The sequence below is a fragment of the Scyliorhinus canicula genome, chromosome 11, assembly GCF_902713615.1.
Source record: "Scyliorhinus canicula chromosome 11, sScyCan1.1, whole genome shotgun sequence".
Taxonomy (NCBI): domain Eukaryota; kingdom Metazoa; phylum Chordata; class Chondrichthyes; order Carcharhiniformes; family Scyliorhinidae; genus Scyliorhinus; species Scyliorhinus canicula.
In genome coordinates this window covers 35779785-35805483 of record NC_052156.1, presented here as the reverse complement: position 1 = coordinate 35805483, position 25699 = coordinate 35779785, and the positions used below count along the sequence as shown (strand labels likewise).

The window sequence follows — 25699 nt, the reverse complement described above, 5'->3', positions numbered from 1 at the left end:
AGAAGACAACAGAAAACATAATTAAAGAAACAAAAACAAATTAACAACTTAACAAAACAAGGTGGGGTATCTACCATTTGCAAGTGAAATCTATCCGCAACCCATACCCCCCCCCCCCCCCCCCCCCGTTTGCTGCTGACCTCCACTTCACGTTCCGCGAGAAAGTCAAGGAACGGTTGCCACCGCCTGGAGAACCCCAGCAAGGACCCTCTTCAGGCAAACTTTATTCTCTCCAAACTTCGAAACCCAGCCATGTCGCTGACACAAGTCTCCACACTCGGGTGTTTTGCGTCCCTCCACATTAACAAGAGCCGTCTCCGTGCTACCAAGGAGGCAAAAGCCAAGACTCCGGCCTCTTTCGACTTCTGCACTCCCGGATCTTCTGCCACCCCATATATCGCTATCCCCCAACTCGGCTTTACCCGAGTGTCCAAGACCTTGGACATAGCCTTTGCAAAGCCTCTCCAGAATTCTTTAAGTGCCGGCCATGCCCAAAACATATGGACATGGTTTGCTGGGCTCCCTGAACACCTCACACACCTGTCCTCCACCCCAAAGAACTTGCTCATTCTTACCACTGTCATATGCATCCTGTTTACCACCTTAAACTGAATCAGGCTAAGCCTGGCACAAGATGAGGAGGAATTGACCCTGCCCAGGGCGTCTGCACACAGGCCCTCATCCAGCTCCTCACCCAGCTCCTCCTCTCACTTGCCTTTCAGCTCCTCTGCCGAGGCCTCCTGCAGCCCCTGGGAGATGTCCGTTACCTTTCTGTCCCCTACCCACATGCCCGAGACCACCCTGTCCTGTATCCAATGGGCAGTGGAAATTCCCCCACCTGCTTCTTCTCGAAAGCACAGACCTGCAGGCACCAAAAGGTATTCCGTGGGGGCAACCCGAATTTCTCTTCCAGTGCCCTCAGGCTAGCAAAAGTCCCATCAATAAACAAATCCCCCATCCTTTTGATACACGCTCTATGCCAGCTTAGGAACCCCCCCCGGTCTATTCTACCTGGAGCGAACCTGTGGTTGTTTCGTATCGGGGTCCAGACTGAGGCCCCTACCTCCCCCCTGTGCCTTCTCCACTGACCCCAGATCCCACATAAATCCCGTGATAATCCTGTTCACCCACTTGAAGAAGGACTTGGGGATGAGGATGGAAGGCACTGGAAGACGAACGAGAACCTGGGGAGGACCGTCATCTTCACAGACTGCACCCTGCCCGCCAGGGAAAGCGGTAGCATGTCCCACCTCTTAAAGTCGTCCTCCATCTGATCCACCAGCGCATTAGGTTGAGCTTGTGCATGGCATCCCAACTCTTAGCCACCCGTATGCCGAGGTAGTGAAAGCTCCTCTCCACCCTCTTAAGCGATAGCTCTCCCAGTCTCTTTTCCTGGCCCCTCGCATGTATCACAAAGAGCTCACTTTTCCTGACATTCAACTTATACCCCGAAAAGTCCCCGAAATCTTTAAGGATCTGCATGACCTCCCCCATCCCCTCCACCGGATCTGAAATATACAGGAGCGGGTCATCCACATACAGTGAAACACGATGCACCAGCCCCCTCCAGTTTCTAGACCTCCTCAACGCCATGGCCAGCAGCTCAATTGCCAGGGCAAACAGCAGGGGGACAGGAACCCTGCCTCGTTCCCCGATGCAGCCTAAAGTACTCCGACCGCAGCCGGTTCGTAGACACACTCGCTACAGGGGCCTGATGCTATAATTTGACCCACCCTATGAATTCCTCGCCAAATCCAAATCTGCCTAACGCTTCCCATGGGTACTCCCACTCCACCCGATCGAAGGCTTTTTCCGCATCCATTGCAGCCACCACTTCCGCAATCCCTCCTTCCGAGGGCATCATGATTACGTTCAGGAGCCTCCGCACATTCGTGTTCAGCAGCCTGCCCTTCAGAAACCCCGTCTGATCCTCATTAATCACTCCCGGGACACAGTCCTCAATTCTGGTGGCCAGGATCTTGGCCAACAGTTTGGCGTCTACATTAAGGAGCGATATCAGCCTGTAGGAGCCACATTGCAATGGGTCCTTATCTCGTTTAAGGATAAGCGCGATCAAGGCCTGCGACAACGTCAGGGGAAGGGTTCCCCTTTACTTAGCCTCGTTGAAGGTTCTCAGCAATAACTGGCTCTACAGCTCTGAGAATTTCCTATAGAATTCTACGGGATATCCGTCCGGTCGTGGGGCCTTGCCTGACTGCATATCCTCCAAACCCTTAACCAATTCCTCCATCTCAGTCGGGGCCCCCAATCCCTCTGCCAGCCCCTCCTCCACCTTTTGAACCCCCCCCCCCAAGCTAAATGAGGGAGAGAGAGTTCCGCACTACCTTCCCGTGTGTCAAGAGAACAAACAGAACTCTGTCAAACAAACAAACTTCGGGTGCTATCCCCAACGTTGAGCGACTAAACTGCTCGTGTTGTCTGGCCTGTCCCCGCCACCTGTGACGCAGCTCTTCACCAACTGCGACCCGGCCCAGAAGCTAGAGGGCCAGACAAAGGGGCAACAAAAAAAGAAACACGGGGAAAAACCAACATAACCCCACCCCCACCACCCCACCAGGATGCCCCAACAACATACTGCAGTCCATTTGTTCGAGTCCAGCTTCTCGTTCTTAATAAAAGTCCACGCCTCATCCAGTGTATCGAAATAGTGGTGCCGGTTCTGGTACGTAACCCACAGCCACGCCGGTTGTTACAGCCCGAACTTCACCGCTTTGCTTTGGAGGACCGCCTTGGCCCGGTTGAATCCCGCATGCCTCTTGGCCAGCTCTGCATCCCAGTCCTGGTAAATACGGATCTTGCAGTTCTCCCACTTGCTGCTTCGCTCCTTCTTTGCCCATCGCAGGACACACTCTTTATCGGTGAAGCGGTGGAATCTTACCACCATAGCTCTCGGCGGCTCGTTTGCCCTCGGCCTCCTTGCCAGCACTCTGTGCGCCCCATCCAGCTCCAGGGGCCACGGGAAGGACCCCGCGCCCATCAGTGTTCCCAGCATCGTGGTCACATACGCACCAGCATCCAATCCCTCCATGCCTTCAGGGAGACCCAGAAACTGCAGGTTCTGCCTCCTTGACCTATTTTCAAGGTCTTTCAGCTTCTCCTGCCACCTTTTGTGCAGAGCCTCGTGCACCTCCACTCTAACCGTCAGGCCCAAAATCTCATCCTCGTTGTCGGAGGCCTTTTGCTGCTCCTCCTCAATCGCCGTCCCCTGTATCTTCTGTGTCCACTCCATACAGCGCTGGGGGACCCTCACTGTTTCCCTCCCACACCGGGAATCGTCGTCCAAGTGCCGCTGGAGCACCTTAAAAGGGCCCAAAAGTCCGCTATCGGCGGAAGCTGCTGACCGTGCGGCATAGCCGCAACCGGAAGTCCTGCACACTGGTGACTATTGCTTGGGTACCCTCAAATTAATTGAGTTCAGATACATAAGGGCCAGATTGACCATACAGGTAAATTTCCAAAACTGATACGTGTGGACTGCTTGCCCATAACATGTCCAAGAAAGGGGCCCTGTAGAGAAGAGAGTTTCCCCAATATCTGCTGAGAGAAATTCCGGTAACTGCAATTTTTTCAATTGGAGAACTGGAACCAGCATCTACTTTTGAAATCTGTTTTTGTTCATTTGAATTTCCTGATTTTAAATAAAATGACTGATGAGAAAGTTGCTTCTCTGCCTCACCAGTGTGAAGTGGCATAACTGTGAGGGAGGCAATGCCTCAGAGTGTTTTGATGTCATTACGTGTTGGCATATTATCAGGATGGAAAAGCAGGCCAAGCATTTAAATCTTAAACATTGGACATTTTAAAAACATTTATTTTATTGAAAGTTAGATATGCTATTTTAATTGGAGTTGGCCTATATTGGCAAAATGTAAGTGTTTTTTCTTTTGAAAATATATCTTATTCCAAATGTAAACAATAACAACAAAACCACATTCCAACAAAACAGAGTTGACAGTTTGTACATTTTTCCACTTTTAACCCCCCACGAACAGCTCCTCAAATATAGTCGTGAATGGCCTCCATCGTACCTCGAAGCCCTCTTCTGACCCCTTTAAGGCAAACTTAATCTTTTCCAAATGGCGAAACTTATACAGGTCCCCCAGCCAGGCCGCAACCCCTGGTGGCATATCTGACCTCCGATTCAAAAGAATCTGGCGGCGGGCAATCCGAGGCAAAGGCATCGGCCCCCTTATCCTCCAGGAGCTCCGGCACCTCCGAAACCCCAGAGATCGCTACCGACATCACCTCTGCCCCTACAATCCTCGATACGGTCCCAAACATCGCCTTCTAGAAGCTCTCCAACTGCTCGCAACCCCAAAACATGTGAACACAATTTGCCGGCTCCCACCCACACTTCACATCCATCCGCTATCCCTGGGAAGAACCCACTCATCCGAGCTCAATCATGTGTACCCTGTGCACCACTTTAAATGTAATCACGCTCATTTTGGTACAGGAGGAAGTTGAGTTAACACGCTGCATCGCCTCACATCAGAAACCCCATCCTATCTCCTCAACTCCCTCTCCCACTTCAGCTTAATCCTTTCCACCAGCACCGTATCCTGCTCTCCAATCCACCCATGTATGTCCCTGATCCTGGCCCTCTCCTACTTCATCTGGGAACAGCAATTTCTCCAGCAGCATGTGAATGTAAGGGTTTCTAATTAAGTACTTAAGTATTGACGTCCTGGATGGCACGGTGGTGCAGTAGTGAGCACTGCTGACTTACAGCGCCGAGGACCCGGGATTGATCCCGGCCCCGGTCACTGTCTGTGTGGAGTTTGCACGTTCTCCCCGTGTCTGCGGGGGTCTCAGCCCCACAGCCCAAGATATGCAGGGTAGATGGATTGGCCATGCCAAATTGCCCTTTAATTGGGGGAAAAAAATTACAAAAATGTATTGATGTCCGAGAAAATAAACACTGCCATTTATTCGAAATAATTTAATTCTTGAGCTGTTATTTTCAGCTGATGCTGTTGCATTTGGAAGAAAAATCTATGTTCTGCTAAATCTAAAGTTTTTAATCCACGTGATTTCAGAAACCATGATTCTGAAGAGGAATTTATATATTGTCAAGAAGTTTAGTAGTAAACATTCTTAGACCTGAAAACGGCGGTATTGCATACCTCCGTTAAAATAAATGTTATGAATGAAGTAAGAATTTATTCGCAATTTGTTGCCTTTTTCTTATTTTTTTAAAATTGCATCTTGTTTCACAAAGGCTGATGTAATTTAATCATGGACCATTAGACTCAGAAATCATCTCATAACCATTGATAAGAATTGATTGTATTATTATTGTTTCATCATAGTAAAAAAAACTGCTTTAAAGTGAAGATCTGATTTGGACTCATTGTGGGGCTATTTTTTTTTTTCAATCAGCTGCAAATTTCATAGGTATTCTGTACTTGGTTGCTATTTTCTCTTTTACTCTTTTCCTTGTTGCCAAAGAAAAGTACAGCACAGGAACAGGCCCTTCGTCCCTCCAAGTCTGTGCCAACCATGCTGCCCGTCGAACCAAAAACCTTCTACACTTCCAGGGTCCATATCTCCCCATCCCCATCCTATTAATGTATTTGTCAAGACGCCGCTTAAAGGCCAGTATCACACCTGCTTCCACCAGCTCCTCCGGCAGCACGTTCCAGGCACCCACTACCCTCTGTATAAAAAAAACTTCCCTCGCACATCTCCAAACCTCGCACCGTAAACCTATGTCCCCTCGTAAATGATTGTTCCACCCTGGGAAAAAGCTTCTGACTATCCATTCTGTCTATGCCCCTCATCATTTTGTAAACTTCTGTCAGGTTGCTCCTCAAACTCTGTCGTTCCAGTGAGAACAAACCAAATTTTTACAATCTCTCCTCATAGCTGATGCCCTCCATACCAGGCAACATCCTGTTGAACCTTTTCTGTATCTTCTCCAAAGACTCCACATCTTTCCAGTAGTGAGGCGACCAGAATTGAACATTATATTCCAAGTATGGTCTAACTAAAATTCTGTACAGCTTGCCAATTTTTATACCCTGGCCGATGAAGGCAAGCATGCCATATGCCTTCTTGACTTCCTTCTCCACCTCCATTGCCACTTTCAATGACCTGTGGGCCTGTAAACCCAGATCCAGCTGCCTGTCAATACTCTTGAGGTTCTGCCATTTACTGTATATTTCCCAACTGTACTAGATCTTCCAAATGCATTATCTCACAGTTGTCCGGATTAAACTCCACCTACCATCTCTACGCCCAAGTCTCCAAACCATCTATACCCTGCTGTATCCTCTGACAGTCCTCATCACTAACAGCAATTCCACCAACCTTTGTATCGTCTGCAAACTTACTAATCAGACCAGTTACATTTTCCTCTAAAACACTTATATATGCTACAAACAGCAAAGGTCCCAGCACTGATCCCTGCGGAACACCACTAGTCACAGTCCTTCGTTCAGAAAAGCATCCCACCACTGCTACCCTCTGTCCCCTATGACCAGACAAGTTGAGCCAGTTCTGTATCCATCTTGCCAGCTCCCCTCTGATCCCGTGTGATTTCATTTCTGTACCGCTCTGCCATGAGGGACCTTGTCAGAGGCCTTGCTGAAGTCCATGTGGACAACATCCACTGTCCTACCTTCATCAATCATCATCGTCACTTCACTGAAAAACTCAATCAAGTTAGTGGAACACTACCTCCCCTCCACAAAAATATGCCACTTCTCGCTAATATGTCCATTTGCTTCCAAATGGGAGTAAATTCTGTCTTGAAGAATCCTCTCCAATAATTCCCCTGCCACTGATGTAAGGCTCACCGGCCTGTAATTTCCTGGATTATTCTTGCTACCCTTGTTAAATAAAGGAACAACATTAGCTATCCTCCAGTGAGGATACAAAGATTTCTGTCAAGGCCCCAGCAATTTCCTCTCTTACCTCCCTCAGTATTCTGGGATAGATCCCATCAGGCCCTGGGAACTTCTAAACATAGAATTTACAATGCAAAAGGAGTCCCTTCAGCCCATCGGGTCTACACCGGCCCTTGAAAGAGCACCCTACATAAGCCCTTACCTCCACCCTGTCGCCGTAATCCAGTAACCCCAGCTAACCTTCAGACACTAAGAGGCAATTTAGCATGGCCAATCCACCTAACCTGCACTTCTTTGGACTGTGGGAGAAAATCGGAACACCTGGAGGAAACCCATGCCAACACGGGGAGAAAATGCAAACTTCACACCGACAGTCAACTGGGTCCCTGGAGCTGGGAAGCAGCCGTGCCACCCATGTTTTCAAGATGCCCAACACGTCCTCCTTTTTGATCTCGATGTGGCCCAGGCTACCTGCACACCCTTCCCCAGACTCATCACCCACCAAGTTCTTCTCTTTGGTGAATACTGATGCAAATTATTCATTCACTACCTCGCCCATTTCCTCTGGTTTCACATATATACATAGAAGATAGGAGCAGGCCTTTTGGCCCATCAAGCCTGCTCTGCCATTCATCACGATCAAAGAACAAAGAAAAGTACAGCACAGGAATATGTCCTTCTGCCCTCCAAACCTGCACCGACCTTGCTGCCTGTCTAAACTAAAATCTTCTGCACTTCCAGGGTTCGTATCCCTCTGTTCCCGTCCTATTCATCTATTTGTCAAGATGCCCCTTAAATGTCTCTATCGTCCCTGCTTCCACCACCTCCTCCGGCAGCGAGTTCCAGGTACCCACTCCCCTGTTGGATGATCATGGCTGATCATCCAACTCAATAGCCTAATCCTGCTTTCTCCCCACAGCCTTTGATCCAATTTTCCCCAAGTGCTATATCTAGCTGCCTCTTGAATATATTCAATGATTTAACATCAACTACTTCCTGTGGTAATGAACTACTCTTTGGATGAAGAAATGTCTCCTCATCTCTGTCCAAAATAGTTTACCCTGAATCCTCAATCTGTGACCCCTGGTTCTGGACACACCCATCATTGGTAACCTCTTCCCTGCATTTACCCTGTCTCGTCCTGTTAGCATTTTATAAGTCTCTGAGTTCCCCCCCCTCATTCTTCTGAACTCCAGCGAAAACAATCCCACCCTGGTCAATCTCTCCTCGTATGATAGCCCCGCCATCCCTGGAATCAGTCTGGTAAACCTTCGCTGTGCTCTCTCGAGAGCAAGAACGCCTTTCCTCTGAGAAGGAGACCAAAACTGCTGACTGTACTCCAGGTGTGGCCTCACCAAGGCCCTGTACAATTGCAGCAACACACCCCTGCTTCTATACTCAACCTCTTGCAATGAAGGCCAACATACCATTAACCACCTTTATCGCCTTCTGCACCTGCATGCTTACCTTAAGCGACTGGTGCACACGGACACCCAGGTCCCACTGCACACTCCCCTCTCCCAATTTACAATTCACGTATAGGTTCCCTTCCCTGTGCTTGATTGGGCCAACCCTTATCCTGACTACCTCCTTGCTTTTATATACATGTAAAAAGCCTTGGGATTCTACTAAATCTTGTTTGCCAATGTCTTTTTGTGACCCCTTTTAGCTGTCCTAACTCCTGGCTTAAGCTCCTTCCTACTTTCCTTACATTCCTCACAGGCTTTGTCTGTTCCCAGCATCAGCAAAATAGGGGAAGTATAAAAGGCAAGAATGGGAGGCGTGCAGCTTTTTAAAAAAAATCAGTCATGGAATGTGGGCATCGCTGGCCGGGCCAACATTTATAGCCCATCCCTAGGGCTTCTTAGAAGCCAACCTCTGATTGGACAAGCGTGGCATTTTTCAAATTTTATAAATTAGCCTGGCCTATGAGTTCTGTGGAAACCAGTTTGGGAAACCTGCTTTAGACCTTCCCACCCCAGGGTAGGCTGTTGAGTCTTTGGCTCTGTGCTTCCCTCCCAAGATAATTCCTGGCTGACCAACAAGATAATTACTGGCTGACCAACAAGAAGTGTAAATCTGGCAGGATGACCTAATCTCTGTCTACTCCCAAACAGGAATTCCACCTATTGTGTTTCCACCTGTTCCTAAAATTGCAAATGTGCAATCAAGTATAGATGTAGAAGCCATAAAGGTCAATTGGATAAACATTAACCAGCTTGAGTATTGGTTTGAGCTGCTTACTGCATGCGTTCAGTTTGTGATTGATATTTGTTCATTATTAATCCTGTGTTGACACATATGGTTTATGTAAGGCATCTTTTCTTCTGCTTCATTAGCTATTGTTACGATACTTCAAAGTCATCAAATTAGAGACCCTTTTGTGACCCAGAAGAGTCTAAATGGATTTTTTTCAAAGACATCCTGCTGGGATGTTTGTACATATGTCAAGGGAAGAATTTGAGGAATAGAATTACTGATTTTCGATGCTTTCATCAGACATCGTCACAGGCCTGTCTATAGTCAGGGCCACTCAACACTTTTGAGAAGGACTCCGTTTACCTGGCGAAAAACTTTGAAATTGACTGACTTGAATTTCATGATATGTTGGCTATAGTATATTGAAGTGCCCTAAATTAGAGACATTTTAGAAGCATTTGCAACTTATACATTTTGAAATATTCTTTCACACGACACATGACTGAAGAAGAAAGGTTGAGGGAGCTAGGGCTTTTCTCACTGGAGCAAAGAAGGAAGAGAGGTGACTTGATAGAGGTGTGCAAGGAAATGAGAGGCATGGATAGAGTGGATAGCCAGAGCCATTTCCCCAGGGCGGAAATGGCTGTCACGCGAGGACATAATTTTAAGGTGATTGGAGGAAGGTATAGGGAGATATCAGAGGTTGGTTCTTAGAGCGAGGAATGCACTGCCAGCGGAGGTGGTGGAGTTAGTCATTAGGGACATTTAAATGGCTCTTGGACAGGCATATGGACAACAGTAAATTGAAAGGGTGTAGGTTAGGTTGATCTTAGATTAGGATACGTGGTCGGCACAACATCGTGGGCTGAAGGGCCTGAACTCTGCTGTACTGTTCTATGTTCTATGACTGATAGGTTTAGAACATAGCTTATGGTAGGTGTTTCAGTTTGAACTGGTAGCCATCTTCTCTGCTCTGATTTTTTTTCATTTTTCCTGAATCCATCTTTGGAATCAACATGAGGTTTCAGTAGTTGGAATTATCTTGATACTTGAGAAACATTCAAAAAGTAGCTGTCTTCCATCATATTACGGATGAAGAAAAGATTTTGTAGAAATGGCCAGCATTCGCGATCGCTGTCCAAGCCACTGGATTCTGTATCCACTCATTCCATCAGGATGTACTACTTCAACAGCATCTCCCAACCCCACAGGCAGCATGGTAGCATTGTGGATAGCACAATCGCTTCACAGCTCCAGGGTCCCAGGTTCGATTCTGGCTTGGGTCACTGTCTGTGCAGAATCTGCACATCCTCCCCGTGTGCGCGTGGGTTTCCTCCGGGTGCTCCGGTTTCCTCCCACAATCCAAAGATGTGCAGGTTAGGTGGATTGGCCATGATAAATTGCCCTTAGTGTTGGGTGGGGTTACTGGGTTATGGGGCTAGGGTGGAGGTGTTGACCTTGGGACACCCAGAGCCGGTGCAGACTCGATGGGCCGAATGGCCTCCTTCTGTACTGTAAATTCTATTTTTAAAAAATCCCCCCCAAAAAAATCACCTAGAAGGCCAAGTTATCGGAGCACCATCACCTCCAACTTCCCATTGAATTCTTGCAGCCCCTTATTTGGGCATATTCTGCCATTCTATTATCGCTAGGTATTTCCAACCTAACATCATCAAGGAGCACCTTCGTATCAAAAACTGCAATGATTCAAGGAAAAGATCTGGTCAGAGTAACCACTAATGGTGGAACGGAAGCAGTGGTTAGCATTGATGCTTCACAGCGCCAGGGACACGGGTTAGATTCCAGGCTTGGGTCACTGTCTGAGCGGAGTCTACACGGTCTCCCCTGTTTGCGTGGGTTCCGTCCGGTTTCCTCTGACAAGTCCCGAAAGACGTGCTTGTTCGGTGAATTGGACATTCTGAATTCTCCATCCGTGTACCTGAACAGGCACCGTAGTGTGGCGGCTAGGGGACTTTCACAATAACTTAATTGCAGTGCTTTTAAAAAATTGATTTTTATTCACCTTTTTCACATTTTCTCCCAAATTTACACAATAATAAACAATAATCAGTAATGAATGCAATGCCAACGTATCAATAACAACGATACCAGCTTCCCACTAAACCCCCAAACATTAGCCCGCATGTTAACCTAAACAAATGACAATTGCACCCCCCCACAATGTTCGATGTAATCCAATTCTCGAAAGTGCACAATGAATAACGCCCATGAATTGTAGAACCCTTCCATCCTTCCCTTCAGTTCAAATTTGACCTTTCAAGCATCAAGAATTCCAGCAGGTCCACCCACCATACCAGGCACAGGGTGGAGAGGTTGTAACAGGATCCACCTTCAGGCGATCAATGAGGCGAAGGTTACAACATCTGCCTTCGCACTCGTTTCCAACCCTGGCTGGTCCGACACCCGAATATGGCCTCCCGAGTGCCTCGGTCCAGTTTCACGTGCACCACTTTAGAGATAACCCTTCAAAACCTCACACACATCTTCTACCCCCTCAAAGAGCTGGTTCATCCTCGCCCTCGTAAGGTGTGCTCTGTATACCACCTTCAGCTATATCAGCCCCAACCTCGCACATGAGGCGGAGGCGTTCACCCTCCGGAGCACCTCACACCAGAACCTTGCCTCCATATCCTCTCTCAACTCTTCCTCGCACTTTGCCTTGATCCCTTACAGCGGCTCCTTCTCCTTCTCTTCCAAAATAGCCCCGTAAACCGCTGATACTACCCCTTTCTCCAGTCCCCCTGTCGTCAGCACCTCCTCCAGTAGTGTGGAAACCGGCTTTACTGGGAAGCTTTGCATCTCCTTTCTGGCAAAGTCTCAAACCTGCATGTATTACTTAATTGCATTGTTAATGTAATTCGACTTGTGACACTAATAAAGATTGTTATTTAATGGACAATAAATGTGTTTTGTGTTAGTTTCATCGATATCCTGAAGGGAAAAACCGGCAAAATTTACAGTTTCAGGGTTTGCTCTGTCTTTTCTGTGCAGGTACCCGTTAAGAATAACTGAGTATTGCTTTTGCCATTTTACACAGTTCTTTTGTGGTTTTGCATTGTGGAAATAATTTAGCATGAAATGTATTTTTGACTGGCATATTTGGATATTCTGTGCTTTCCCACTTATTTTGTTTGAACTTTTTATTATATCACTCATCAAAAGAAAACAATTAAGTCTTTAGTTCAGTATAACCACAGTAATTTTATATGATGGATTATACTTGAGCATTTTTGTCTTCAGTTAAAGCTAATGAAAGTTAAGTAAATGAACTGTAGAGAAGGTGGATTTTGATCCTTGAGAAAATGAATCATTCTGCTAAAATGTAATAGATTTAACAAAACTGAAATTCCACCTTTTTTTCACTGTATTTTGAATGTAGTTCATAATTTTCGAGATTATTTTTAATTATAGTGCCGTACAACTGTTGTAACTAACCATCCTATGAATAGTGTATAAACTTGTTTAATTATTTTATTACCTGATTGGATGAAATTTCTGATTCCCTAAGCTTGTGTTTTATATTTCTTTTAGGCTTTTGGTCAGGCATATAGCAACCAGAAGAAGGTAGCAGCTGATGGAGAGAGCCGTGAGGAATCATTGATTCAGGAGTCTGCATCTAAAGAGGCATATTATGTGGGAAAAATTCTGGAACTACAAGCAGAACTGAAACAGATCAAAAACGTGCTCACGAATGCCCAATCTGAAAATGATCACCTTGCTTCAATCACACAGCAGCTAAAAGAGGTAACATGGAACAACTGAGCTATTGCGAAATCAATTTTTCAACTTTATTAATTTGAGGAATTATCTGTGTAACTTCATTTATTCCATTTTCATTTGGTTTCCCACCTCTTGGAGTCTTGGCATGCACTATTTTTCAGCGAAGAGGACAAAGTACGCCTGTGCCGTGCAAACTAGGAAAACCACAAGTGTGGTTTTTGTCTGTCGCTATGTTAATTATTTTCAGTAAGGTGGCAATGAATGCACAATGGCTAACCCCACAATATCCCTGGGTTTTTCTGGTTATGATCCAGAAATCACTTCAGGAAGTATAAATGTGTGGATTAGAAGATTGATTCAGCTGTATTATATGATCAAATAAAAAACGGTGTTATTTAAGTTTTATTAAAAACACAGGCTCCCTGTGACCTACTGCTCACAGAGTAAGATGGAGAAGGAAAGAAAATTAGAAGTGAGGCGGAGCTGGAAGATGGGAAAATATAGTAAGGATGAGTATTGAAAAGTTAACAGAATGAAAGCCATTCACGGTGACCAGCAAGATCATCCAATGAACTACCTCTGTTCCAACCCATCTCCCTCTCTCTCTCTCTCTCTCTCTCTCTCTCTCTCTCTCTCTCTCTCTTCCCCCCCCCCCTCGCATCTTTGCATCTATATCTAATTTCTCCTGTCTCCTCATATGTCGCCTCCAAGTTCATGTCCATGAGATCAACCTCCTTCCCCAACCCTCTTCCTACTAAACTGCTGACTGCCCAACTGCCCCTCCAGGTTCCTGCGTTAGCTGATATCGTTACTGGTGTTCTCTCCAAATGTTGTCCCCCTCACCTTTAAATTTACCGTCATGAGCCCTCTCTTCAAAACATCAAAGCTTGACTCTGCTGTCCTTGCAAATTACCACCTGATCTCAAGCCTCCCTTTTCTCTCCAAAGTCCTTGAATACGTTACCTCCCATCATGCCAGCATTTACGGAAACTCTGTTTGAACACTGGGCACTGGGCATGTACCAACACCCATGAACTGCAGTGGTTCAAGAAGGTGGCTCATCACTAACGTCTCAAGGACAATTAGGGATGCACAATAAATGCTGGCCTAGCCAGACACACGCACACACTTCATGAAATAAATTCTGAAAATTCCTCAAGTCGGGTTTCTGCCTCTGCCGCAGTACCAACAACTCTCATCACAGTCAAAAATGGCATTCTGTGTGACTGTAACATAAGACCATAAGACAGAGCTCCAGCGTCTCTGGTTAACGGCCTACAAAGAAGAAACTTAATTCGGAACAAAGGACTATAAAGATTATTTCTTGAGATATGGTTTTGTCAATTGTGCTAATACAAATAAGGATGTAAAGCCCACATGTACGACATGCAGGGAAGTACTGGCAAATAAGAGAAGTTTCAGATTTTGGAAGAGAAGAGGCAGATGAAAAGTTATTTTTGAGGTTGAGATTGCAGAGTCAGTTATTAACTTACAGCTGACTCCAAATGAAAATACTGGTCGCGATTCTCCGGCTGCATTGCAATAAAGTGAGAGCCCAACACGGGCGAGAATCTTGGGAAAGCCCTCCAGCGAGTCTCCCGACAGGCTCCGTGCCTCGCAAAATTGTCCGGAGTCTTGTGAGATGTTGGAGTCAGAGACTGAATGACGTTTGCAGAAGTAGGTCTTAAATTTACTTGCGATATACCTGTGCGGGATCCTTCGGCCTCCCCAGGAAAGCTGCAGCCAGGTATGATCAGCGCTGGTCAACACAAACGAGGGTGGGAGGAGGGGGGGGGGGGGGGGGGGGGGGGGGGGGGGGTGAAAACCCTCCTGTGAACCTAATTACATAGAATTTACAGTGGAGAAGGAGGCCATTCGGCCCATCGAGTCTGCCCCGGCTTTTGGAAAGAGCATCCTACCCAAGGTCAACACCTCCACCCTATCCCCATAACCCAGTAACCCCACCCAACACTAAGGGCAATTTTGGACACTAAGGGCAATTTAGCATGTCCAATCCACCTAACCTGCACATCTTTGGACTGTGGGAGGAAACCGGAGTACCCGGAGGAAACCCACACACACACGGGGAGGATGTGCAGACTCCACACACACAGCGACCCAAGCCGGAATCGAACCTGGGACCCTGGAGCTGTGAAGCGATTGTGCTAGCCACAATGCTACCGTGCTGCCCTTGGAGTGAGATTGCGTGGATCTAGCAGACCCCGCTTTCACATTAAAGGTAAGCGAATGTGGCATGGGTCCCAAAGGTTGCCTGGTTGGCAAAAGTGGGTCCCGGGGCAAAAACATTTGAAAAACACTGCCTTAAAGCATACCTCTTTGACCAAACATCCATCCCTCCCAATCCATTTGCAAATCACTGAAATAAATGTTTCTGTAGTTGTACATATTTATCTTTTCTGTTGCCTTTCCATAATTACATGTTGTTGTGGTCATTGTTTGCTAGATGATCACTTGCTGTTAACACACTTGACTTACCTTGCTCCATTTTGAGCAACCAGATTTAATACCCCTCTTGTTGGACTGGAGACATATCGATTGAGAGTTCTCTTAAACACATGTCAGAAATTGCTCTCTTTCTCTACTGTTACTGCTATGTTTTTCTCAGTCTATATCAAGGTTACCAAGGCTTCCTAATATTACTACTGTTTTTGTTGCCCGTAAACTTTTCTGACAAATTTGCCATTTTGCTGTTTGGAGTTCCATAGAAAAAAATACTCAACACTGTAAACAGCTCCCTCTAAATTCCTCAACTCCAGCCAAATAGATTCAGAACCATCCAATACAGTATATTTGTTCTATATATAACGGTAACATATCACGGGCGGCACACGTGGCTAGCACTGTGGCTTCACAGCACCAGGGTCCCAGGTACGATTCCCTGCTGGGTCACTGCCTGTACGGCGTCTGCACGTTCTCCCCGTGTCTGCATGGGTTTCCTCCCACAGTCCAAAGACGTGCAGGTTAGGTGGATTGGCCATGGTTAATTGCCCTTGGTGTCCAAAAAGGTTAGAAGGGGTTATTGGGTTATGGGGATAGGGTGGAAGTGAGGGCTTAACTCGATGCAGACTCGATGGGTCGAATGGCCTCCTTCTGCACTGTATGTTCTATATATCCTTTAATAAATACTTCCTGAATAATTATTAACCAAGAGTATTAAGAAAACATTCCTCGCCTGGTTGAAATGAAATGAAAATCGCTGATTGTCACAAGTAGGCTTCAAAGGAAGTTACTGTGAAAAGCCCCTAATCACCACATTCCGGCACCTGTTCGGGGAGACTGGTACGGGAATTGAACCGTCCTGCTGGCCTGCCTTGGCCTACTTTCAATGCCAGTGATTTAGCCCTGTGCTAAATCAGCCCCAGTAGTCATATTGATGTAAATTAAATCGCATCATAATTTCATTTAGCAATTTGTCTTCATCTCATCAGCCTGTTGAGTTACACGATGGACATTGATGAGGTGGAGAGTGGATATATGGAAACATAGAAAACACAATTGGGATATACAGGATCACAATTGTCTTGGAACGGCAGGATATATCGGAGGATATTTTCCAGTCTGTAATTTTGTGGGCCAATCTAAGCACGGCCTGGATCATTTTTGGCAGAGAGATTAAGAATGTTAAGAAATTATTTTTCTTTGTCGTAATTTATTATCCCAAAGCACCTAATTTTAAAAGCTTAAAATAACATGGGTAAATGATCAAAGATAGGCATTTTGAATATCTGTTTAGAGAAATGGGAAGCTGTAGTCGGGCAAACCCAGGGAGTGTGGGCTGCAGCAGGAGAGGAATGAATGGAAAGGGTTAAACAGTCAGCTTGTCTGTTGTATTCGCACTCACCGTGGACAGAAACAAAAAATTATCACATCCCAGACAACACTAACACAGTTGCACCCAAGGTGAGATCTTTCCGAGGCTACAGCAACAATCAGAGAATCAATACCACTTAATGAGATTCCATAATGTCTAGAGGAGCCAACTTGCCTCTGGAAACTAATTACGTATCAGGGAAATTAGGGACAGTTAACACACCATTGAAATTGGCTTGCCAAATACAACACTTTGGACATATCCTGTCTGCCTGTTTACAATATCAGAGTAATAATAATGATCGCTGATTGTCACAAGTAGGCTTCGATGAAGTTACTGTGAAAAGCCCCTAGTCACCACATTCCAGCACCTGTTCGCGGAGGCCGGTACGGGAATTGAACCCGTGCTGCTGGTCCTTGTTCTGCATTACAAGTCAGCTGTTTAGCCCACTGTGCTAAACCAGTCCCTGCTTAAAGCACACAGGACAATGGATTTGCATAATGTGGTCAAAACAGAACTGTAACAAATTCGAAGTGACAATATGACGACCTAACATAAATGTAGCACTTTGTGATGCAAAAAAGGGTTTAAGAATGTGTAAGAACTTTTTGAAGAGCATAGTAGCTTGGAAGCAAGCTGGAATTACAGCTCCGAGTTCTGCTCTCCCTCATTCGTGTTGAATAAAAGCCTTTTTGGTTGAAGTTTGATACGGTCTCAAAAGACTCCGTTTGTTTATTCCCTCCAACAGAAGCCATTTGGAGGATTTGAGTATGGTGACTTATTTAGGTGGTTTCTTGGAACAAAGTTTTGTTTTGGCTACTAAAAGTAACACTCCAGGGCTTCTGGTGGTGGCATGTAGAGAGCAGTCGCACACGAGGTGGCTCTCACCAGAGTACTAGCCGAGTTTTCGAGTGTGATTTGGGGTGGCATTTGGTTAGTTTGATGGGGTAAGAGTCCCACGTAAAAGGAATTCAAAATAAGTACAAAATCAGGCAGCAGAAGAGTAAGGAATTGTCATCGGACTTGGGAACTTCAAGAGTTTATCTGCTGATAAAATGGAGAGGCTCCTGCTGTGTCTTTGGCCACTTCACTATCTGCTGAGATGCTTACTAATGTCCTGGTGATGGAACTTGGGAAACCATGGCAGTTCGCACTGCTGAATCACGGCACCGAGGTCCCAGCTTCGATCCCGGCCCTGGGTCACTATCCATGTGGAGTTTGCACATTCTTCCCCTGTTTGCGTAGGTTTCGCCCCCACAACCCAACAATGTGCAGGGTAGGTGGATTGGCCACGCTAAATTGCCCCTTAATTGGAAAAATGAATTGGGTACTCAAAATTTAAAAAAAAAAAAAGAAACTATGGCAGGCTGTCTCTGAAGACCATGACAGAGCAATCAAAGGGGATCTGTCCCCTATTTGTGCGGCCTTGGAAGAAAACTGACCTGACGGACAAGTCGCATAGTGCAGTGTTAAAGGATGTGGAAGTGGCCCTTTCGAGGCAGAGTGACCAGATCACCTCCCTGGAAGCAGAGACGGCATGGGTGGCCAGTGATAAGGGTCAAGGTGGACGATCTGGAAAAGTGCTCCAGAACGCAGAACTGGAGAATCGTTGGGCTGTTGGAGGATCTGGATGGTCCGAACCCAACAAAATATGTTTTGCAGCTGTTTGGGAAGATGGTGAGGGAAGGCTGGAATGGCATCCTCTCCTGAATTGGATCAGGCCCACAAGTCACTCGGGCAGAAGCCCTGTTGTGGTGAACCACCGCATGATCATCATGTGTTTTTTCACAGTTACCAAGAAAAGCAAAGGGTCCTGTGGTAGACGAAGAGTCACCAGGACTATAAATGGGAGGGCCACGCCATAAGGCTTTACCGGAACAAAGCTTGTCAAGAGGTGTGCAGCATTCAACGAGGCTATTGCTGCGTTGTACAGGAACAATGTTCGATTTGATTTGGTGTACTTTGCACACCTCTGAATAACTTAAGAAGCAACAGATTACTATTTTGATGCTCTGAAGGAGGCAGAGGCGTTTGTGCAGAAGTATGGACTGGGGTTGAGCTAATTGAACTGTCTGTTGTGAGATGTTTGGTGGGGTGGGGACGCGGCGAGTGTGTGTGATATTTGGGATTTTTTGTGGTGTCTGTTGGGCATTTGTATGTGTGTGAGATGCTGGTATGAGGATGAGCTTGGGGTTTATGTTTCGTTTGGGGTTAAGGATGGGGTGGGGGGGGCAAGGACCTTTGTTTTCTGGTTTATTTGGGTGTGGTATTGATGGGAGGTTGGGGGGGGGGGTTAGTTCTCTGATGGTGACTAGAACTTTTTCTTTGTTCTGTTCTGATGGGGGATTTGATGTCCATCTTGGGTGGGCCTTGTGCCGGCACTCTGATTAGTTGGGCCGCCCCACATGGTGGGAATAGCTGACTCTGGACCACGGGGAGTAGACAGCCTCCTGTTCGGTTGGTCATCTGGACTATAAGGAGGTTGAACAGCCCAATAAAAAGATCCAGGGTGTTTGCGCATCTCAATAGAGTTTTTAAATGCTGATGTGGTGTTTTTGCAGGCAACCCATTGTCTGATCCTTGATCTGCAATGTTACGGAACAGTTGGATGGGGCAAGTATTTCATTCGGGATTTGATAGGGCCTGGGGGTCTGCGGTTTTGGTGAACTTTTTCAGCGGCTTAAATTTTTGTGGATCTAAATAAGAGGTATGTGATTGTTAGCGGGTCATTGTTAGGTACGTCGGTGTTTCTAGTTAATTTGTATCCACCGATCTGAATGATGCCGCTTTCGGCAACAAGCTGTTGGCTTCCATTCGCAATCTGGACTATTAACAGCTGATTCTGGAGCGGTGGGGGACTTGAATTGTGCACTGGGCCCTCGACAGGACAGATCGAGACCTAAGTTCTTGAATCTACAAGGGTGACAAAGGCACTATTCGCCTTTATGGATTGAAAGGGGGAGGGGATGGTTTTACATCCCAGTGAGAAGGACCTTTCTTCTTTCTCTCAGGTGCATTAGGTCGACTCTTGGATTTACTTTTTTTTTGGTGGGTAAGCCTTTCCTTCCTGGGGTGATGGGGGCGGGATATTCGGCATTAGTTACTTCAGATCATGTTCCACATTTTGTGGTTTTGGTGTTGGGTCTGGGCCCTGCTCAGTGCCCCCATGAAGGCTGGTATGGTGTTACTGGTGGACAAGGGACTCTGAGAGGGCATCCACTTCCATTGGGGAATACATTAATTTTAATACGAGTGAGACTATCTCGCCTTGCACATTGTGGGAGTCCCTGAAGGCAGTTATTATGGGGAAGATAATCTCCTATGAGGCACATAAAAAGAGTGAAAGGGTGCAGAAGCAGATTTTGGTGGATTCCATCTTTGAGATGGACCATTAGTGCTCGCTTTTGCCCCACACCAGAGTTGGTGGTGTGCAAAAAGAAATTATAGATGGAATTTGGACTGCTCTCAACGAGCAAAGCAGTGCAACAGCTGCGACTCTCGAGTGGGGGCACTTTATAAATATGGGGAGAAGGCCAGTTGCATTTTAGCACACCAGCTGATGTGGCAGGCTACCCCCAGGGAGATAATGCAGGTGATAATCACCACAAAATCGCCCCTCAACTCGATCAAACACCTTCTCTGCATACATTGACACAATCACCTCCGGCACCCCACTACTCGAAGAGTAAACCACGTTCAATAATCGCGTAATGTTAGATGACAACTGCTACTCCTTAACAAACCCCGTCGGATCCTCTGATTGGATACGGCTTTGATGAAAACTGCCCGTTTTGAAAATGGCGTCATCCAGTGCATGTGTGGCCCCATCAGCAGTGCGCAGACCTGGAGCTCAGCAGGGCAGACTCCCCCCCCCCCCCCCCCCCCCGGTGTCAGCATGCCGACCCGGAAGCAGGTATTTTTAAAAAATCAATGGTGTCTTCCTGCCTTGAGTGGCAGCAGTGAGCAGGTCACGGCCCCGTACACTGATGTCATCTGTTGTTTGGGGGGGGATTTGGATACTTTCTGCAGTGGAGTTGGTGATGCTTCATTTCTAAAGTAGGGATTTATATTTTTCATCATTGGAACTTGTAGTTATTTCCACTTTTGCTCCAATGGTTGTGTAAAATGTATGGAACAATCAAATAGGAATTATTTTAAAGGTTTATTGTGAAGTTGTCTATTTCAGCTACTTGGCCTCTCTCCCCCCACATTTAAAGAATTAGAATGTATAGAGTCCAGTTTCTGTATTTCTGTCCTATTCAGTTTGAAAGGTCTTCTGGAAATTGATCCCAGGGAATGACAATCAAATAATGCGTTGTGGGGATGTGTTTAGACAAGTTGGCTTTCTTTAGAAGGTGGCAGCTTGCCATTTTGACACTTGATCATGTTGTCTTGAAAATATATAATTTAATATTAAAAGAGAGGTGCTGTGTTTCTGTCACTTGGTATTTTGTTATGCTGGAGTTTGTTCAATTTATTTATTTATTTTTTTAAATAATTTTTATTGAGAAAATTTGATTTTATACAACAATAACGCACCTTAGTAAAATACCGAAAATAACAATAATATTAACAATCATATACATTCGCCCCATCCCCATGAACAACCCAGCATTTTAACAACAATGCAAATTAACACACTATAAGGTTACAGAATAAACACTACATTAATGCACCCCCCCCCCCCCCCCCCCCGGGGTTGCTGCTGCTATTGACCCAGTTACCTATCTCTGAGCCAGGAAGTCCAGAAAAGGCTGCCATCGTTTATAGAACCCTTGTATTGATCCTCTCAGGGCAAATTTGACCTTTTCCAATTTTATAAATCCTGCCATGTCACTGATCCAGGTCTCCACGCTTGGGGGCCTTGCATCCTTCCATTGTAACAGAATCCTTCGACGGGCTACTAGGGACGCAAAGGCCAGGACACCGGCCTCTTTCGCCTCCTGCACTCCCGGCTCCACCCCAACCCCAAAAATCGCGAGTCCCCACCCTGGTTTGACCCTGGATCCAACCACCCTCGACACCGTCCCCGCCACCCCCTTCCAGAATTCTTCCAGTGCTGGGCATGCCCAGAACATATGGGCGTGGTTCGCAGGACTCCCCGAACATCTGGTGCACCTGTCCTCACCCCCGAAGAACCTACTCATCCTAGTCCCGGACATATGGGCCCGGTGCAGCACCTTAAATTGGATGAGACTAAGCCTCGCACATGAGGAGGAGGAGTTGACTTTCTCCAAGGCCTCCGCCCAAGTCCCATCCTCTATCTGCCTCCCGAGTTCCTCCTCCCATTTAGCCTTCAGCTCCTCCACTGACGACTCCTCCACCTCCTGCATTACCTTATAGATGTCAGACACCTTCCCCTCTCCTACCCACACCCCCGAAAGCACTCTGTCCATCGTCCCCTGCGAGGGCAGCAAAGGGAATCCCTCTACCTGTCGCCTAGCAAACGCCTTTACCTGCAGGTATCTGAACATGTTCCCCTGGGGAAGGCCAAATTTATCTTCCAGTTCCCCCAGGCCCCCAACCCTCCCGCCAATAAACAGGTCCCTCAATTTGCTGATGCCCGCCCTTTGCCATCCCCTGAATCCCCCATCCGTGTTCCCCGGGATGAACCGATGGTTGCCACCCAGTGGAGCCTCCATTGAGCCCCCTGTTTCCCCCCGATGCCGTCTCCACTGTCCCCAGATTCTTAGGGTCGCCGCCACCACCGGGCTCGTGGTAACCCTCTTGGGGGAGAGCGGCAACGGTGCCGTTACCATGGCACCCAGGCTTGTACCTCTACATGACGCCATCTCCATTCTTTTCCATGCCGCCCCTCCCCCCTCCATCACCCATTTACGCACCATTGACACATTGGCTGCCCAATAGTACCCCAGAAGGTTGGGCAGCGCCAGCCCGCCTCTATCCCTTCCTCGCTCCAGGAATACCCTCCTCACTCTTGGAGTCCCATGTGCCCACACAAAGCTCAGAATACTGCCGGTCACTCTCCTAAAGAAGGCCCTGGGGATAAATATGGGCAGGCACTGAAAAAGGAACAAGAACCTCGGAAGCACTGTCATTTGACGGACTGCACCCTCCCCGCCAACGACAATGGCAGCATGTCCCACCTCCTGAACTCCTCCTCCATCTGATCTACCAGTCTGGTAAAGTTATGCTTGTGGAGAGTCCCCCAATCCCTGGCCACTTGCACCCCCAGGTACCTAAAGCTCTCCCCTGCCCGCCTAAGCGGGAGCCTACCAATTCCTTCCTCCTGGTCTCCAGGGTGCACCACAAACACCTCGCTCTTGCCCCAGGATCCAACACCGTATTAAAGTCCCCCCCTATGATCAGACCTCCCGCCTCCAGATCCGGGATCCGTCCCAACATACGCCTCATAAAGCCCGCATCGTCCCAATTTGGGGCATACACACTAGCCAGTACCACCTTCTCTCCTTGTAGCCTGCCCCTAACCATCACATATCTACCCCCCTTATCCGCCACTACCTCCGATGCCTCAAACAACACATTTTTCCCCACCAGAATCGCCACTCCCCGGTTCCTCACATCCAACCCCGAGTGGAAAACCTGCCCCACCCATCCCTTCCTCAGGCGGACCTGGTCCGCCACCCTCAGGTGGGTCTCCTGAAGCATTGCCACATCCGCCTTTAGCCCCTTCAGGTGAGCCAGTACCCTTGACCGCTTCACCGGCCCATTCAACCCTCTCACATTCCAGGTGACCAACCGGATCAGAGGGCGTCCCGCCCCCCTCCCCCGTCGGCTAGCCATAGCCCGTCGACTGCCCGTCCCAGGCCAGCGTCCCCTGCTCGACCCCGTCCCCATAGCGACAACCCCTCACCTCTGTCCCCCCAGCCCCCACCAGCTCCTTCTTGACCCTACCAGCAGCAACCCGGTATTCCCCTTTCCCCCCCTCCCTTCCCCCCCAGGCTAGGAACCCTCCCAGCCGCGAACCGTCCTCCATTGTACTTCCGTGGGTCAGCTAACTTCTGCTGACCCCGGAAACTCCCGCCAATAGCCCGACCCCTCCCGAAGTGGGATCATCCCCCAATCTATCCCTCCTCCTGGCACCGCTCCAGCGCAGGGGAGAACCAGTTAAGGCCCCACCTCCCCCGTCACCATCTCCGCCCCCCCCAGCCCCGCAGCGCGGGAAACCAGAGGAAAGCCCGCGCTTTCGCCCTGCCCCACCACACCCTTCTGACGCAGCTCCCAAATATCAGCCCCCCTCCATACCCCCACTCCGACATAGAATACAACATACCCCCCGATCCTCCCCGCAAGATACACAGCCCAAACAATGCCCCAAACAAAAACATAGCAGAACAACCCCCCCCGTAAATAACCATATCAAAATTGCAAAAGTACTAAAACAAGAAGAAAAAAACAGAAGAAAAAGAGTTCAATTTATTTTTTAAGAATACTATTTACTTATTCTCTGAAGTATCACTGCTGCCATTTAATTATATCATAGCATCTTATAGCACAGGAGTCCATTCATCCCATTGTATCTTAGAGCGGACACACCCCTATCTGTTTCTACTGCAAAGTTCTCGTGTTTAGATTTATATTGTTGTCACATTCCAGTATAGTCTTTGAATTGTATTTGAAAATTTTGAAAACAAATATACTATTAAAATGGTCACTGCAAATCATATGACCCTTGGGCATTTCAAGCTCCAAACAGTCCTGAGTTTCAAGCAATTAATTAAATATGGGCATCAAAGGCCATTGGGGAATTCACACATCCCTTGTTTAAGGATAGACTATCAACAAAAGAATCATAGTATTCTCTTTGGCGATCACTTGCTAACGAGTCTGATTGTCTACCTAAGAAACTCCGTGCTACTGGTCATTGGGTCTGTGGGTTTGTCCATGACTGATGAGCCTGATCCTAGAGCCACATCTTTGACCATGCACTTGGCAGGTGTTCCCAAGAGGTGGGATTGGTCCTTGGACTGTAGATTGCTGGTATTCCTTTCTTGGGCTCCAATTCTGGCCTTCTCTTGCTGTAGCGTGTCCTCAAAGAATTGTGTCTGTTCAATCAGGAGTTCAATCAGGAGACTCCCCAGGTATGAGAAATGTTCCATATTAGGCAGACTTTCTTCGTTGACCTTGTTGGAGGGAGAGACTGGATCTTGTCCTGGGGTGGGTTCGTAAAGGACTGGAGTCGTCTTGAGGTTGAGGCTGTGACCGATTCTTTGGTGTGCTTCCGCGATGGTGTCAAGCGTGGCTTAGAAACTCTCTTCTGAGAAAGTGGAGATGGCAATATCATCCATATATGGAAGTTCCAAGAGCGAAATTGAATTATTCCAGCCTGATTAACAATGTTAGAGCGGACCTACAGAGATTGAACAACCTTCCTTGATCTTTGGCTGGCAGGATTCAAACTCTGAAAATGAACATATTCCATAGATTTTTTTTTTCCTTTCAATGCCCTCGCTATTTTCCTGTTCAAATTTTTTTTTAATCAAGGTTAATAAACTGATATCCGCCTTTATCTAGGTGCGCAAGAACCGAGAATTTGCAGTGTTTTACTCCAGAGGGAAAGACAGACAGGCGGCTTGGCCCTCCCAAATTTATTGTTTTATTACTGGGCTGCTAATATCCAAAAGGTCTTGCTATGGATCAGTGATCCCAGTTCAATCTGCGGCCAAATAAAAGCTTGCTCATGTAATACATCCACTCTCTGTAGCCACCTAAGATGGACACTGGGCTACAAAATGGAGAACTGCTAAGGCTGCAGGGAAAAACAGTCTTAGCAAGGACAAGCAGTTTGCAGAAGACTAATTAGTATTCTGCACGTACAGAAACCAGTTTGTGGCCAGGTGCAGAGTTTCAGCCAAAGGTGTAAATGGCAACAAGATCTACATAGTAATGAGGTGATCCAGATCCAGACCCCGCACAATAGAAACATTTAAGTATGAATGGATACTTTTGAGACGCCCAGACAGAACGGCACCACTGTATCCAACACACAGAACCATAGGGACAGCCCACCCATCGAGGGACGACCCTCAGATTGGGGGGTTTAGAAGATATCGATTGGGAAAGGTCCAATCGA

At 47.1% G+C, this 25699-nt stretch overlaps 1 protein-coding gene across 2 annotated transcripts in view; it reads left to right on the top strand.

Annotated features, from left to right (window-relative positions):
• Window positions 1-25699, top strand: part of LOC119974002 (protein bicaudal D homolog 2-like) — a 127195-nt gene that overhangs the window by 24887 nt on the left and 76609 nt on the right. For both annotated transcript variants that reach the window (XM_038812763.1, XM_038812764.1), the window contains exon 2: window positions 12624-12836. In XM_038812763.1, coding sequence (XP_038668691.1) covers window positions 12624-12836 — 213 coding nt within the window. The remainder of the gene's footprint in view (window positions 1-12623; window positions 12837-25699) is intronic.